Source organism: Carassius carassius, chromosome 41 (assembly GCF_963082965.1).
Source record: "Carassius carassius chromosome 41, fCarCar2.1, whole genome shotgun sequence".
Classification (NCBI taxonomy): Eukaryota; Metazoa; Chordata; class Actinopteri; order Cypriniformes; family Cyprinidae; genus Carassius; species Carassius carassius.
Window position 1 is genome coordinate 16,610,588 of NC_081795.1, and position 18,609 is coordinate 16,629,196.

At 37.0% G+C, this 18,609-nt stretch overlaps 1 protein-coding gene across 1 annotated transcript; it reads left to right on the plus strand.

Annotated features, from left to right (window-relative positions):
* The first annotated feature begins 1,378 nt into the window (after window positions 1-1,378).
* Window positions 1,379-14,626, plus strand: LOC132122884 (prolyl 4-hydroxylase subunit alpha-3-like). The gene is made up of 13 exons (XM_059533379.1): window positions 1,379-1,691; window positions 2,166-2,320; window positions 2,484-2,707; window positions 3,920-4,063; window positions 10,553-10,604; window positions 10,797-10,960; window positions 11,196-11,372; window positions 12,209-12,273; window positions 12,489-12,648; window positions 12,835-12,897; window positions 13,192-13,260; window positions 13,751-13,847; window positions 14,225-14,626. The coding sequence occupies exons 1-12, from the start codon at window positions 1,510-1,512 to the stop codon at window positions 13,769-13,771; spliced, it is 1,476 nt and encodes a 491-aa protein (XP_059389362.1). The 5' UTR covers window positions 1,379-1,509; the 3' UTR covers window positions 13,772-13,847; window positions 14,225-14,626.
* Window positions 14,627-18,609: the final 3,983 nt, after the last annotated feature.

The following is an 18,609-nucleotide window of genomic DNA, read 5'->3' on the forward strand; positions in this document are numbered from 1 at the left end:
CAGCTGGTTTAGAGCAGAACAAAATTTCATAAGCAGCACAGGCAGAGATCTGATGAGTGGATTTACATTTTTATGCATTTAGCAGACACTTTTATCCAAAGTGACTTACAGTACATTCAGGCAATGCATTTTTTTTTACCAGTATGTGTGTTCTCTGGGAATTCAACCCATCTTCTTTTGCGCTGCTAATGCAATGCTCTACCACTGAGCCACAGGAACTCTGGAATACACTGACACCTTTGGAGCTTCATTAACATCAGGAAACAGTGGGAGTTCATTAACATTCTCCTTAACAGGACAGTGTGTAAAGCACAATGTGTGTGGCAGGTAAATTTGTTGCATATTAAATAAAAAAATGCAAATAAACTGAATTTGAAAATAAACTGAATTTGTAATATTTTTGTAAAATTCAGTTACCACAGTTTGACATCATGCATTTATTTTCAATATTAAACACAGGCCTATACAGTCTTTTTATATAAATGCAAGACAGCACAGCTAAATGGCTCCATCTTATGACTGAAAATGGTTAGACATGTTACATTGTAGTTAAACATTTCTGTACTAGTCTATAAAAAAGTTAACATAGACTGCAGATTATAAACAATATAAGGTATATAAATAGGCTGTATAATAAAAACTCTTTAACTAAAAGAGGCAGAACACATAGTAAATTGTTATCATCTATAGTTCTCTGATTTACTTTGTCTGAACATGATTCTGTCAACAAGTTTAAGTTTAAGTAGAGTGTATAATTGCAGTTTCAATTCTTGTGGTCCTTATAGTTTATATTTTAGGGAAGATATATTGTGGGAGCTACATTTCTGAGGTTTGCTTATTCAAAGCAGTTCTTTTGACCACAGGCAGTCAATATTGCAGTATTAATCCTTCACTGCACAATGACTCTCTTATAAAATGTTCCAGCTGTTCCATAACATTAGTGCAATGGGATACAGTGGCAAGAAAGCAGCAGGAATACTATTGGTTGTTCATTTGACATCACATTCAGTTTTTGAGGAAGATCTTTATACTGGGTTGGTAATTCATACAGTATAACTTTGCCACCTGGAACTTAGACCATCAAAAGCATTGATGCAGGGCCCCCTTTTTTTTTTTTACGTTGTAAACGTTTTTCGGTTTAATTTCATTAAGATTAATCGTTTAAAAGTTCTTTATAAACGTTTGTTTGTGATGCCATGATATTATTTATGTCTATAATAATATCATTTTTTAAAGCTTCTACGATATATTTAGAACACAGGACTGTTTAGAAGCAATGAGTTCAACGATGTTTTATTCTGTATTATTATCCTTGTGGTCTTACTAAAACCACAACCACACCCCATATTACAGCCACCCCCACCCTCGCGCGCGCGCATGGCTCATCATGAGCTGTGCAAGTTCTCTCATATCCTGCGTGAGAACTTGAAGACGAAAGAAAAGCTGTGGAATAACTCATTCTGTTCAATTCATTAATATGTAAGACCTCTTAAAAATCTTCCTTATAAGATGTCTTCATACTTTAGTCTCTTCATATTTTTATACGTAGTTAATATATCTGACAAATCGCTCGGTGAGATGTTCACTTCAGTGATGAGCGTGAAGCAAGCAGTTTTCGCAGAAAGACAACTCGTGGATTATTTAAGAATTTATTTAGAACAAGAAATACAAAGACTTGACGATATTAAAAGGTAAGAGAAAGTAATTTTATTATTTATATAAATGTATAAAAGTGTTAACTAATTAATAAATTGGCACATGATGTTTAATCATTACTCTGTGAGAAATATATGTGATTAAATGTTCATTTGAATATACGACACTTTTCGACAGTTTATATAAAATGTACGACAGTATATTTTAATAACTATGCCAAACTTTGCTCAACAAAGCGAAGTTTTGTATCTATACATGTCATATACTTTTCAGATTTTGGCTTTCTATATATATATATATATATAGTATTTTTATAAGTTAAACATAAAAATTTAAAAGACACAATTGTAAAGGGCATTTCTGTATCATGTTGTTTTGTTAAATTGACAGCTATGCCAACACTGAAGGTGACAACAGGCAGATTTAGTTGTTATTTTGTTGTTATTGTAAAACTTTTTTTAATAAATAAAAAATACAGCCAAATATTAATAACATTCTATATTTTTTAGGTTCTTCTCAAGGGTCACATCATTGCACAGTGGGATATACAATGAGCCATCGGCTACCATAGCTAATCCAATTGTTGCATTCAAACTGGTCAAAAGACTCAAGTCTGAATGGATGAATGTTGTCAATAGCAATGAAGCAGAAGAAAATATTAACGGTAGTTTGCTGACCTTCACACATATATGCATTTAAGATAAGCCATGATCCACAGCTTCATAAATGTACCTGGAGCTTCATAGGTTTTCTTTCACTGAACTTTTGGCTTGCTTGTCTCACTTAATTCTACCCCTTCACAACCCCCATTTACTGTTTTCTTTAAGCCCTTAGGGAGGGCTACAGGAGGATGGAAGGCAGCTTACCCACGCTGGAGGACCTTCAGGGAGCAGCACAGGGGCTGATGAGACTTCAGGATGTGTATCATCTACGTGTGGAGGGGCTTGTGCGAGGTCACTTCCAGCGAATCACAGATGGAAATGCGTTTGACATTTACAAACCTCCTGTGTCTGATACACTATCTGGGGACGACTGCTTCCTTGTTGGAAAGGTGGGACATACTGATTTATTTCCAGTCTGCAAAGCATAGCATGGCATTAAGGCTAATCATTTCTTATTTGTCACAAGCGTAACACTAAGAGGGGTCAAGAAACACTCCTGCACATGCTCTCAGAGTTTGGAATGTGTTATGAATCACTAGGAAAACCTCTGGAAAAATGTGTTCAGAATGTGTTCCCGGCACTTGAGCATAATATTACTTCTTGATGTACATTCCATACTACTCAAGTTTGTTTAGTAATGGTGCCTCTTTTGTGGTGAATAACATACCAAATGATTTATACTTTTATTCCTTCATGCATAAGGAAAAGCCCTGTTTTGTTGCCATCTTGTAATAAGCACTGTCTGTTTCTTCACCACCATCTGAACAACTACCAAGTAAAATATGCTGTGTTGCCAACAGTTGGAAACTCTTTTAACATTCATAAAGTAACACACTGAATAATCAGTGACTAAATGGTTTTTGACTGAACTGTTTAAAGGGGTCATATGATGCTATTTCTATTTTACCTTTTCTTTGGTATGTTTTATATCTATTTGTGCATGTGTAAGATCTGCAGAGTTACAAAGCTCAAAGTCTCCCACAAAATAATTTGTTCAATCTAAGAGAGAAGGCTTATCCAGACCGGGCTAAAACGCCTCATTTATGACATAAATGACTGTTCAAATGGAGAGTTTTGCGCCATGTAGAGAATGCGTTATGTGTGTGTGCTTGAGAGAGAGACAGTCACATCACAGTGGAGTCAGCTTTTTTAATCGTGGCTTGTGTACTGCAGTTACATACGAGCATCTTCACTGTGTCTATCACTCAACTCTTCCCTTTTCGGGCTTGAACTGATGGTAAAACTAAGGACATTATTTACTAAAGCTGAAGCTCGCAATTATGGAAAGGGGTGTAACATTTCTGACGTGTGCTTGTGGTATTTGGCCAATCACGATGCACTGGGTAAGCTGGCCAATCAGAGCAGACTGTACTTGTCGGAAGGAGGGTCTTTGTAGAAAATGATACTAAGAGAGGCGGGGCATAGAGAAACTACAATAATATGCAGAATTTGAAAAATAATGTGTTTTTTTTTTAACCTTAAAGCATGTCAGCATATTCTGTTACACCAAATAATGATCTTTAAAATAGAATCATATGACCCCTTTAAGAAAGATTCTAAATCCAGATATGTGGGATGTCATTATCCTTTTCGCTTTGTAGGTGGCCTATGATTTGGAAGATTACTACCATTCTGTGCAGTGGTTTGAGGAGGCAGTTCATCTCTTTCGAGGAAGAGAATGGAGTCCAGAAAATGAAGGCACACTTGAAGATGCCCTTGACCATTTAGCTTTCTCTCATTTTAAGGTATGGTACCTCTTATAAAATAAATATGATCAAACCAGGTATTAAGATCCATCTTCGGTGATCCAATCCAGTTTAAACTGGGTCCTGAACAGTTTTAAATAAAATCAGGGCTGGGCAAGTTAATACATTATTATCCAAAAAAAATTTTTTTCCATGCATTAACGCAGTTTTTAATATAATTATTATTATTTTGAATGTCCATTGCTCACTGGCTCTGAATACACATAAAGACAAACCATGGGCCACAGGCAGTGCTTGAAGTGGTAGAAAAGAAGTGCCGGTACTCACCCGCACCCCCATTTATTTTATTATTTATTTATATTAAATAAAGAATCACTTTAATAATTCACAATGAGTGTGTATAGTGACAAAATCAGTCAAGATCGGTCAAGTTTTCTACACAAATTAGCACAAGTCAAGCTGCTATACCAAACAAGACCACCAGGAGACACCAAAGACCACTAAATTGCCTGCCTTTACTACTATACGGATCCATTCAGAATCGCTAAATCTCTGACCACCGCATACTCAGCATTCATTATAAAACATTCCTGCTTTTAAGCAAAATACACACTGAAAATAATAATTTTACTTACATCTGGACATAAGTCACTATTCTCTCCGCGATCTTTGATGAAATCGGCCGTGTTTTCTCTGCATTAGAGCTGTTTTGAACTTACTGTTTGAATTTGTTTACTGGATCCTTGGACTTTCCAGGAGTTTACCGGTTCAAAATGATGTGATGTGATTATTTTCATTATAAAGTACTGATTCAAATTAGTAATCAATAAATCATTATTATTCCTCTGAGCCTTCCCTGACATGCTCTCACGCCCCATACACTCTACTTTCATTCATTCATGTGATTGGTTGAGATGAGAGGTGATACCGCCTGGGTAGTGTGATTTATATAGTGTCCTTTTTAGTCATATAAATGGTATCATATTGTGACAAGTGGGGCGGGGCCGAGGGACGTGGGAGCGAGGCTGGTGGAGTGATTGGAGATGAGCTACACCTGTTCGACCCGCCGGTCTCGAGGCCCACGGAGGAGATGGAAGGATATAAAACTGGAGCGACGACAGTGAAGGACGAGAGAGGACCAGGCCTGGGCTTTATTTTATGTTTTGGTTTTATTTTGTGTGCATCAGTCGTCCGTGAGGGGCTGGTGCGCAGTTTTGTGTTTATTTGGATTATTAAAGTTTCAGTTGAGTGTCCGCCGGTTCCCGCCTCCTTCTTCCCGAAGATTACGAAGGTTGAATTCATTACACATATAATCACCTAGACCCTGATGCTTTTATTCTGAGTACCAGCATATCAGAAGTGCACAAAAAAGTGCAGGTACTCTAAAGGCTACGCGCGGCGGTAAGGCCCAGTTAGGCTGGCCACCTACTGTATAAGTGCCGGTTCTGCATACTTGTGCGTACCAGCCCACTTCAAGCACTGGTCACAGGAGGGGTGTGATGTTCATCAGTACTGTCTTGGGATCGGTGTCATCATTGGTCTCAACCAATGAGAGCATTTGGGGTGGGCCTAACACTGTGTCTGTCTACACTGGACACTAGCGGCGCGACAAAATACTATAGAACCCATTATAACCAGTGATGCTATCTACACTGGATGTGATGAATATTTCCAACGAGTCACAACAAATCCCTAAAGGTAAACTGATGCCTCGTTCTATCTATGACATACAAATGATTTGCAACTGTCACTTTGTCACGTCCAGACAGACTTTAAGATATATATTTATATATCCTATAGGATCGCAATGAATGAAGGCACGTATGAGCCTCCCTTAAGACGCACCATCACAAGAAGAATACACAAGTTTTTAATTTGATTACATTAATGTTTAAGTTGAGATTTACAATAAGGATTTTTACTGCTTCTATGTAAAGGGAATACTTCGCCATTTTGTTCATACAGAAGGACTTTTAAAATAAAAGTGTCCAACACACTACTTTTGAATTCATTATTGAATTTTGTGCAATATAATGTGATTAATTGCAGAAAAAGTCATGCGATTAATCTTGGTTAAAATTTGTTTAATTGTGTACAGCACATTTTCATTTTAAGTTAGTTACCAAAACAACATTTCTTATTTAAATTTTGTGATGTACTAAACTATATAGACAGATAACAATAATAATAACAAATTTAACTGAAAGCAGCAATTACGGGGCCAAGCACTAAAGAAGCTAGCATCAGACCAACTGCAGAAATAAGTAATTGAATCCATTTTAGGATCATTTTAGTCAAAACGGCTGAAAAATCAAAAATACAACCTCTAGTACTATGATTTATTGGCTCATCACGTTTGACCAATAGGTGGCGCTGTTATCAAATCGATGTGGTGTTTTCTGTGTGAGTTGACAATGACACACAAAGTTTGGTGCCAATATGCCAAAGCATTGCAGATATACAGCCTCAAGTGTCATTTTAGCATAATGCCTCAAATTCGTTGATGTGGTATACGAAAATGTTTTTTTCTATCAACACAAAATCCATAACTTTGTGTCAGCATGGTCTGATTTTAGTCAAGATGATATGATTCGATTTTGGTGAAAATCTGACAAACGGTCTAGGTGGAGTTCGAAAAAGTAGGTTTGTAAAGAAAATCAAAATGCCAGACAGGAAGTTTGGTTATGGAAACATTGGTATCACTGTTCTCAGCATGACCCAATGAATCTATTAATACCAGTCTCATTAGAATAGGCAAAATTCACAGAACGTTATTAGCATTTATTTGAAATGTCATTATAACCTTTGACCACAAGGTGGCAATGTCTCAATTTTTGAGTACTTTATGGTCATTGTCTCTATGGCACATAAAGTTCATAATCACTTCTTGGAGTTTGTCAGAATTAGTGGGTTTTTGTTTGTCCACCCGCCTCTTGAGGATTGACCACAAGTTCAGGGGTGGGGTTTCGGGGTGTAGGCGATTGCGATGGGTCGGGTATTGGTAAACATAATGATCGCTCACCGCTGTCAACGTTTTTTGTGCCTTTGAATCATGTCATGTCACTCCGCAAGTAGTCCAATAATTTGTCACGATTGAAGTTCAAAGTGTACTCGCACCGTTCTGAATGCGCGCTCACCCAACCATCTACTCACGTGAACAGCTTCAGTTGACTGACGAAGACCGTGAACACGGGTGATTCAAGCAAATCCAATATATTGTCTTTCATTTTTATATGCAGGTTTATAAAATTTGACCAATCAATTGATCACTTTTGTCATGATTCCATAACATTAATGTTAAACGATTCTGGGCTAACTTAGCAAAGTAACGCCATGTTGGTTATTGCTTACTTCTAGCTAGAAAGTTTAGCAGCTTCTACAAGGCTCGAAATTGCCAACATTTTTGTCGCATATGCTCCTGAAATTTAATCTGTGCGACCTTAAAAAATATTTATAAAATATATATATATAAATATATATAAAATATATATTATATGTGTGGAGCATATGAGCATATCTGTCCACTAACGACACGTCCAATTTGCGAGCTAATGACTCCTTTGAACCGATTCACTTTAATGAATGCTTAAATCTGATCTGGGTCGAGTTTCCCGATAACAATGTATCTTAGCTCTGAAGAGCGCTCTCAACGTGCAAGGTTATAAACGCTCGACGCAATTCCATGTGCTTTTCCCAAAAACTTTACTTGACATGAACGCGTTCTACATGCTACTTAAGAGTCGCTGTCCATTCGCGAAATTCGTGCTGAAATATAACCTATGGAATCGTATTCTGAACGTTCAACCTAATAATCGTCTTCTGTTGTGAATTAGCAATCATAGAAGTCTATAATAAAGAACTGACAAAATGGCTGAACAAAAACACAAGAAAAGATACCTTTCAAAACTATAGAGGCAAATAAAGATGTTATTTTTAATAGATGTAAAGGGAACCATAGAAATAAGGAAAAACAAAACATCTGGGAGGACAAGAAATGCCCAATAAATGGATATAATTTTGGAATAAAAATGGAAATAATTTAGATGTGTATTTAAATTTTTCTTCCCTTTTTAAATTTAATTTATAAATTCATTTAAAGAAAAAACAAGTACAATATTTTTTATTAATTTATTATTATACTATATAAATTATGTCACTGTGTGCGTGTGGTGGGGGGGGGGTGGTAAGTGCACCGTATAGTTTCCTGCTTTTTTGTCCTTTGTCGATCCCACCTATGATCACTTTTGCCTTATGGCACGGTGCTCCATCGTGCTGGAAAATGCATTGTTCTTCACCAAACTGTTGTTGGAAGAAGTTGCTGTTGGAGGGTGTTTTGGTACCATTCTTTATTCATGGCTGTGTTTTTGGGCAGAATTGTGAGTGAGCCCACTCCCATGGATGAGAAGCAACCCCACACATGAATGGTGTCAGGATGCTTTACTGTTGGCATGACACAGGACTGATGGTAGCGCTCAGCTTTTCTTCTCCGGACAAGCCTTTTTCCAGATGCCCCAATCGGAGAATATGACTTTGCCCCAGTCCTCAGCAGTCCATTCACTATACTTTCTGCAGAAGATCAATCTGTCCCTGATGTTTTTTTTTGGAGAGAAGTGGCTTCTTTGCTGCCCTTCTTGACACCAGGCCATCTTCCAAAAGTCTTGGCCTCACTGTGCATGCAGATGCGCTCACACCTGCCTGCTGCCATTCCTGAGCAAGCTCTGCACTGGTGGTACTCCGATCCCGCAGCTGAATCCTCTTTAGGAGATGATCCTGACGCTTGCTGGACTTTCTTGGATGCCCTGAAGCCTTCTTTACAAGAATTGAACCTCTTTCCTTGAAGTTCTTGATGATCCTATAAATTGTTGATTTAGGTGCAATCTTAGTAGCCACAATATCCTTGCCTGTGAAGCCATTTTTATGCAACGCAATGATGGCTGCACGCGTTTCTTTGCAGGTCACCATGGTTAACAATGGAAGAACAATGATTTCAAACATCACCCTCCTTTTAACATGTCAAGTCTGCCATTCTAACCCAATCAGCCTGACATAATGATATCCAGCCTTGTGCTCGTCGACATTCTCACCTGAGTTAACAAGACGATTACTGAAATGATCTCAGCAGGTCCTTTAATGACAGCAATGAAATGCAGTGGAAAGGTTTTTTTGGGATTAAGTTAATTTTCATTGCAAAGAAGGACTATGCAATTCATCTGATCACTCTTCATAACATTCTGGAGTATATTCAAATTGCTATTATTAAAACATAAGCAGCAACTTTTCCAATTTCCAAAATTTATGTAATTCTCATAACTTTTGGCCACGACTATAGACAATGGCAATTTCATGTTTTGTTCAATTATAGCACCACCAAGCGGCACAATACCACCAAATTTTTTTTATGTGTCCTAAGAGTGTGCCATACATCTGCCTCGAAACGTTTTAGGCTCTTTCAGGACCAAGTTTCATAATGATACGTCTATGCATTTGAAAAATATAGCATTTTACAATAAAATTCAAGATGGCAAATCCCCAAAATGGCTGACCTGGGAAAATTGGGCATCATTCAATTCAGCATGCTACACCAAATCTAAAGCCATTCAGACGTGTATAAGCAAAAAATATGCTTTTTCCATATCTCCTGACCACTAGGTAGCACAGCGCCAAAACACTGCATGTAGTCTAAGGCCATGCTTGTTATAACACACACCAAGTTTGGTCTCAATACGCCAAACCGTTGCAGAGATATAGCCTCAGATCCATTGTTGTGTGCTTTTCGTATAATTTGTTCGTGTGTTATTCGAGAATGGTTGGACCCAAAGTAGGTTTTACGAACAATTAAAAATAGCGAAAAAACAAAACCTTACGATTATTTTATTTGTAATTTAATTTAATTCAATTTTGGTGTCCATTCAACTTGGCATGAGCGAAGACGAAAAAATTATTTTCCTTCTTATGGTTCAAAAGTTATTACCATAAACATGAGTGAAAATTTGGACAAGTGGTTGCACTAGAGAGTTTGATGAGTTAGCTATGGTTAATGTCGAGACATTTTTCAGGCTAATGGTTCTATGGGCAATCATAGACTCAAGAGCGGAAGAAACAGAAGAAGAAGAGTAATGCCAACGGATACAAAAGGTGCCTACACACCTCCGGTGCTTGGCCTCTTACAATATAATAATAATAATAATAATGACAAAAATAAACAACAAAATTACCTTAAACAATTTTAAAGAAATTACTTTGACTAAAATTAAAATGGAAAATATAAAATTAAAAACTAATGAGAACAGTGTAGATACTGAGCAGTGTATGTATTCACAAAACCAAAAACTCCTCTTAATATCTGTGGTCATGCATTTTACAAGCAGATGTTAACAGCAATGTGTCTTGGCTGACAACTTATGATTGGATCACTCAATGGATTTTAGTACTAGGTATAGACGGGGGCCAAAGATTCTCGTTTTTATGGATGCATTTTGCAATCTCGTGAAGATTTTACACTTGTTAACTATTTTCAATGTTTTTTAGACTGGAAACATATCTTACGCCCTCAGTCTCTCCCAGGAACTATTGCTTCATGGTAAACCTCTGCAGTCTACTATCAGCCAACAGCAATATGTGAGACAATGAGGAAAAAAATTAAATAAAATGGTTGGCCAAACAGATCCATTTATTTTTAATTAATAAATAAAGATGACTTTAAATATAATGTATATGTAAAGTTCGCTATCATATTGCAGTTACACAATGCAGTTTCAATCTTGTTTTCTAGATCCTATGAACAGTAGGGTATTTTTCAATGTGGAGAAGTATGAGAAGCTCCTTGATGAAAGTCCGCCTGTTACTAACCAAAGCTTGGATTTGAAAAGGCCTGACTCCACCTATCTGAGAACCAGGAATGTCTATGAGAAGCTGTGTCAAACAAAAGGTTCTCAGGTATCATTCCACACTATGCTACGCAGCTTGTGATTCAAACAATGTGGTGGTCACTGTTTATCCTGCTTTAAGTGTGCAATTTCTGCACGACTAGTGGCACCAAATGGAATTTTAGTAAAACAATGTGGCTATTCAGTCACGTTGGACAATGTTGGCTCAACCAGTGGTGTATACTTAATACTTGTCTGTATAATAATGATAATAATAATCATAGTAACACACTTTCTTTCTGCAGCCAAAACATTTTGAGAACCCTAGGTTGTTCTGTGACTATTTCACCAATGGCAACCCTGGTTTACTTCTGCAACCAATTAAACGAGAGCTAATCAGCCTGCACCCTTATGTTGTGCTCTTCCATAGCTTTGTCACCCGAGCTGAAGCTAAAAGCATCAGAGAATATGCTGTTCCAGGGGTGAGTTCCTTTATGTGAAAACATACAGAATTGGATATGCAATGAGTATTTTGCCAAGATCTGGAAGTAATTTATTGAAAATTAAACAATGCATCACTGATGGTGCAGTATGCTTGCTTCGTTATAAATTGACATAAATATAAATTGACATGATATAATTGAATTTTGACCATAACTGGGATGTTACTAAGTTTTGGATCATTTTTGGATTGAGGGAAAATGTTTGGCAAAGACTAAAGCTCTCACTTGTTGCCAGGTGAGTTTATCGTGCTACCATTTCCCATTGTCCTCTTTTGAACAATACAATTTTTACCCACTTTTCTTAAACTATGTATCCCACTTAATGGCCAGCTCAACATGTATAAACTCTTCAAAGTGTCTGTATAAAGGCAGTTTCTCAAGAGAGACACAACATTTTGTGTGCTAGTTTTTCCTCCTCTTCCAGGAATAATTAATCATAAAACATGAGCCTGACGACTTAAACTGAGCTGGAGAAAAAAATTACGAGCACATAAGTCATGCAGTCAGAATCAACTGTGCTCACAGCTCGTCAGTTGTTCCACCCAGATTGTGTTTTTTTTCTCTTCTTTTTGTGGGAGCAGATTGAGATTTAAATCATGTGTTTCTGTCCTTTTTTTTTTTTTTTTTTGCTGGATTAAAACTCCCTGCCAGCAGTTTGGTATTTTTTTTTCCTTTTGGAATTCTCACATAACAGAAATGGCAAGATATTATTTTGTTCTGATCTTATCTATTTGTCTTGCTCTTTATCTCTCTTCAAATGTGTACTTTTGATCTTCACAGTGATTTATATTTATATATTTTATGCTGTCCTTCAGCTCAGAAGGTCAGTTGTGGCATCAGGAGTAAATCAGGCCACTGCAGAATATCGCATCAGCAAAAGGTACAAGTCATTTTTTTAAGACCCCATGAAAGTTAAATAAGCTCATATACTAGAGTAGCCTACTGCTAAACATTCAAAACCGACATATCTCAATGGTAAATACTACTAGTAATATTATATACAGTTTCCAATAATATCAATTTTTTCTTTCGTTTTGTACTTCCTTAGTGTGTAACCCGGCTTTCACATTAAAATGTTTGTCATTTATCTTTCAGTGCATGGCTTAAAGAGTCAGCCCATGGAGTTGTGGGCAAAATGGACAGGCGCATCAGTATGGTCACTGGGTTGAATGTGCAGCCTCCTTATGCTGAATATCTCCAAGTTGTAAATTATGGCATTGGGGGACACTATGAGCCTCATTTCGACCATGCCACAGTGAGTAACAAGAATTTTATTTTACTCTTATCTTTTCATTGATACACATCTATGGGAAAACATTTCCAAAAATTCAGAAATACAAAGTTCTTTTCAATGCAGAAATTTCTTATTGATCATTTATATTGCATGTACATTATATGTCATGATGCATACCCATTGTGGATTTTATTTTTTTAATGGCAGTCTGACTCAAGTCCATTGTACAGACTAAAAACTGGGAATCGAGTGGCTACATTCATGATATATGTAAGTAAAAAATAGTCCAGCTCTTGACTGCTTTACTTTCTTAATTGTATTCCTGTAGCTCAATTGGTAGAGCTTTGCAATATCAAGCGCAAGGTTGGGGGTTTGATTCCCCAGGAACACATTATATGTAAAAATTGATAGCCTGAATGCACTGTAAGTTGCTTTGGATAAAAGCATCTGCTAAATGCATAAATTTAATTAAAACACAATATTTTGTCAATATAGTTTGGACTGAGAAAGTAAGTGAGTTTTAGAAGCATTCAGCAACTTAACTTGTTTTTTTTCCCTCTTTAGCTGAGCTCTGTGGAAGCAGGAGGATTCACAGCCTTTATTTACGCTAACTTCAGTGTTCCTGTAGTGGAGGTATGAAACCAGACAGAAGACAACCAGACTTTACTCTGCACAGCTTTCATAAAGCTATGCCACGCAATGCTAAATGATAACAGTTCGCTTTTGTTTTTAGGTCAGGCATTTCATTGGATATCATGTTACACCAAAAGCTTTAGTGTCGGGAGTCGGTGTTGTTTCAATAAATTAAGTGTTCGAGGACCCTGACAGATAGCTATCTATAATTTTTTACTTCTACCTCCAGGCACTCCGGTTTTCACCACCCACTAAGGGGATTGTATCCCAGCACAACTTCTTATAGAGGATAAAAGGGAATGTGAATGAATAGAAGTTCAGGTTTTTGGCTATTACATACACAGTCAAATAAGCTTTTAGACTACATAAACATAAAAAATAACTACTATGGGATTTTTCTTTATTCTATACTTATGTCATAGGATTTACAGTATCAACTGATGGGTTGAAATTAGTTTGTCATTTTCTTTTTTATGCGTTTGCTTTCCAGAATGGTGCTCTCTTCTGGTGAAATCTTCACAGAAATGGTCAAGGAAATGTTGACACTCTTCATGCTGGCTGCCCTGTGATCGTTGGCGATAAATGGGGTATGATTGTGGATTCATATGATGTCTTGTTTTATTCAAAGCTATTCGCATTGGATTCAAGATACACATTTGATAAGTTGATCTGATAAAAATTCCCTGGAAATCAAACAGATGATTTTGATGTTGACAGTGTCTACCAATCTCTACTAATTGAGCTACAGGAATGCTCAAGCAAATTAAAAAAGCAAAGGAAAAATGTGGACCTTCACCGAATTGCAAATTGATATTTTACTTTTATAGGACACAATTAAAGTTTTGTTATTATTTACTCGTTCACTGTCTTGTTAAGCCTAAAACAAATCATTAAAGATGTTACAGATCCTTTAATATGCTTTATTCCAAGACTTTTGAAGCCTTTCAAGTCTTTTCTTTTCTAGTTGCCAATAAGTGGGTTCATGAGTATGGGCAGGAGTTCCAACGTCGCTGTAGCCTTAACCCTGAGGAATGAAGAAAGCAACAGACCACTTAAAGTACAAGAGTCAACCCTCCTAAAGGAGCAACATTGGCAAGCAATGGAATGAAAGGATGAAAATGAAGGGGGGAGAGGTGTTTGCCTTCATTGATGATTTGAGACCACAGCCTTAAGGAGAGAGACACATGGATAATTCTCATTACTGTCTGAAGAGCACAGGGAAATAAAGAGATTGCCACAGTATTTGTTTGTTTGTGGGTTGAGGAGTGGTTTTGCATGCAGCCCTAAGGGCAAGCTGACCTCTTCTTTCTGATTTCCAAGATAAACACCAGAATGTTTGATGAAAATTGAAAATACTGATGTTTATATGAGTAAAGTTTTGAGAATTACATAAATATTGGAAATTGGAAAAGTTGCTGCTTACGTTTTTATAATAGCAATTTGAATATACTCCAGAATGTTATGAAGAGTGATCAGATGAATTGCATAGTCCTTCTTTGCCATTGAAAATTAACTTAATCCCAAAAAAACCTTTCCACTGCATTTCATTGCTGTCATTAAAGGACCTGCTGAGATCATTTCAGTAATCGTCTTGTTAACTCAGGTGAGAATGTTGACGAGCACAAGGCTGGAGATCATTATGTCAGGCTGATTGGGTTAGAATGGCAGACTTGACATGTTAAAAGGAGGGTGATGCTTGAAATCATTGTTCTTCCATTGTTAACCATGGTGACCTGCAAAGAAACGCGTGCAGCCATCATTGCGTTGCATAAAAATGGCTTCACAGGCAAGGATATTGTGGCTACTAACATTGCACCTAAATCAACAATTTATAGGATCATCAAGAACTTCAAGGAAAGAGGTTCAATTCTTGTAAAGAAGGCTTCAGGGCATCCAAGAAAGTCCAGCAAGCGTCAGGATCGTCTCCTAAAGAGGATTCAGCTGCGGGATCGGAGTACCACCAGTGCAGAGCTTGCTCAGGAATGGCAGCAGGCAGGTGTGAGCGCATCTGCAGGCACAGTGAGGCCAAGACTTTTGGAAGATGGCCTGGTGTCAAGAAGGGCTGCAAAGAAGCCACTTCTCTCCAAAAAAAACATCAGGGACAGATTGATCTTCTGCAGAAAGTATAGTGAATGGACTGCTGAGGACTGGGGCAAAGTCATATTCTCAGATGAAGCCCCTTTCCGATTGTTTGTGGCATCTGGAAAAAGGCTTGTCCAGAGAAGAAAAGGTGAGTGCTACCATCAGTCCTGTGTCTGGCCAACAGTAAAGCATCCTGACACCATTCATGTGTGGGGTTGCTTCTCATCCAAGGGAGTGGGGTCACTCACAATTCTGCCCAAAAACACAGCCATGAATAAAGAATGGTACCAAAACACCCTCCAACAGCAACTTCTTCCAACAATCCAACAACAGTTTGGTGAAGAACAATTCATTTTTCAGCACGATGGAGCACCATAAGGCAAAAGTGATAACTAAGTGGCTCGGGGACCAGAATCTTTATCCCATTGAGAACTTGTGGTCAATTCTCAAGAGACGGGTGGACAAACAAAAACCCACTAATTCTGACAAACTCCAAGAAGTGATTATGAAAGAATGGGTTGCTATCAGTCAGGATTTGGCCCAGAAGTTGATTGAGAGCATGCCCAGTCGAATTGCAGAGGTCCTGAAAAAGAAGGGCCAACACTGCAAATACTGACTCTTTGCAAAAAAATGTAATTGTCGATAAAAGCCTTTGAAACGTATGAAGTGCTTGTAATTATATTTCAGTACATCACAGAAACAACTGAAGGAAAGATCTAAAAGCAGTTTAGCAGCAAATGTTCTGAAAACTAATATTTATGTAATTCTCAAAACTTTTGGCCACGACTGTATATATATATATATATATTCACTAAAATTTACAGAAACTCAGTGAATACTTGCCTCATAGACATTATACGCATATCTATAAAGTGCTTTGAATACTACTTTAAAAATAAATAATTCAAGTCGAAAACAAAAACTCGTTCATAATGCAATTTACAAATTTTTGACCGCAGTTTCAAAAGTTAACTTTTTGCAAAATCTCTGTCCATCTAGGCAATATTGACTTCACAGACATGATAAATATATCTATACAACACTTTAAATGAACTTTCTCATTATAATCATAATTTCAAGTAAACTACAGTGAAAACTGATTTTGGTTTGTGATATTCGGAGCATGCACTGTTATCTCCGCCTACTGGAAACTTTTTCAGGCTTCTGATGGGCCAACATGGATTTCCGATTGATATCATATCACCACCTGTTGGTTTGGCATGCTCTTGACAGTGCTTCATAGTACTATTCTTGCACGTTTTCAAACGCATGGAGAATTTTTTTTTTTTAACAGAAGGAAAGACCCCGTTTTCTGTCACAACCTAAGCTATTTACTTAATAAATTTCACTTGGCTTTACTTCTATAGACTACAAAGGAGGACATAATAACTACACACTTTGTGCACACAGTCATAATCGTAGACTTATTCTCAAAAAACACCAGTTGGGCTGTTAAAGGTAGATTTTTCTGCTAAACTGGCACCCATGATATGATTGATAGCAATGGAAAGTTTACCAGCATGCTATCTTCTCAATTGTGGCAAGAGACTAACTGCATGATATGAATACTTCTGTAAATATTTTCTCCTTCTGTTAACCTCATTTCATCAGTCATTTTCACTACTTGTTGCCATGAGTTTGTAGTCTGAATAAGAATGATCTAAAGTTATCTCTTCTGTCTTGCCCAAGTAAAAATACCACAAGAACTAGTACTGCTTTAAGAAGAAGTAAAGAGGAATTGTAACTTCTCAATACATTAAGAAATTGTTAAATACCATATGATTCTCACCCAAGTTATCCATGCAGATATTTGCCCTAGCTATCCTAAATGTCACACTGTTGACAGGTTTGAAAACAGCACTTGAAGTAGATCGAGCAAATAAATGAACCCTTAAGTATTTGCCTTCATATTAACCCTCTGGGCTTCTTCGCCCGAAAACGGGCGAAAACTTGGAACGTTTTGAAATGTTTAATTTTTTTGCTTCATCGGATGGGGATGAAACTTGGTGACTTTTGTTGTATTACCTATATGAGCACACAAAAAAATCAAGGAGATGATTCTGATATGTTAAAGGGTCGTAAAAAAAAAAGTCACACTTAGCTTCCTCCCGCCCGAAAACGGGCGACATAGGAAATGAATGGGAAATACGAAAAAATAGGAAAACTCAGAGAAACTTTTGGTGGTACAAGCTACAGATCAGCAACTGTGCTGAAAAAAAGTGTACAGCAATGAAGGGGTGACACTCTAGAACATCAAGAGTGCAAATAAGATCCCCCCCCCCCCAAACAAACACACACCCACGCACACAAACACACACACACAGATAAACTGGCGACTGCAACAGCAAATTTGTAGAATATTCCACATAAAATCAATAAATGAAAAAAAAAAACTTGCTCAAATGCACACACACACACACAGAGAGAGAGAGAGAAAGAGAGAGACTGGTAAGACTGCAACAGCAAATTTTGAGAATATGCAAAAATAAATAAATAAAAAATACAAAAAGAGACTCTCGCTCAAATGCAACACACACACACACACACACACACAAACATTCACTCACACATACACACACACACACACATTGTGTTCCCTTTCTAACCAAATGCTATAGTTTGATTGTAATCATAATGCAAAGCCTGATACTTATCTAAACATTTTTGTTAAGAAAATAAAGTAATCATCTTTTAGAATATCTAAATGTATATCTAAATAAAAAAAACGAATAAGATAGAGAAATCATGTCTAAAACAACAAAAGGAATCAAAAAGCCTTTCTATATAGGATATATAGGAAGCTATAGACAGCCTACAGGCTGGTACAGGACATTACACAAAAGTGGCTATTTTTTAAAGCCACTAGATGAAGTTCTTCTCCTGGAACATTTTTTTTTAGGCTGGCACTCTATTTTGATGTGAAATGCTGCATTTATTGAATTTTTTTTTTTTTAATAAATATAAAATAAAAAATGATATATTAATTCTAATGGAAAAAATAGCTCATAAAAATTATATAATTAATGCAAAGTATCATAAAAAAATCTAAAAATTCTAAATAATAATCAGAAAACATTATAGAACAAAAATATATTTGATTGGTTATCCTGGGAAAAAGTAAAGTACAATTTTAAGGCTTCGCCCGTTTTCGGGCGGGAGGAAGCTAAGTGTGACCCATTTACGAAGAAGCCCAGTATGGCTGCCCACTGCTCCGGATGTGTAATCACTGTTTTGTGCGTTTAGATGGGTTAAATACAGATCGCAAAT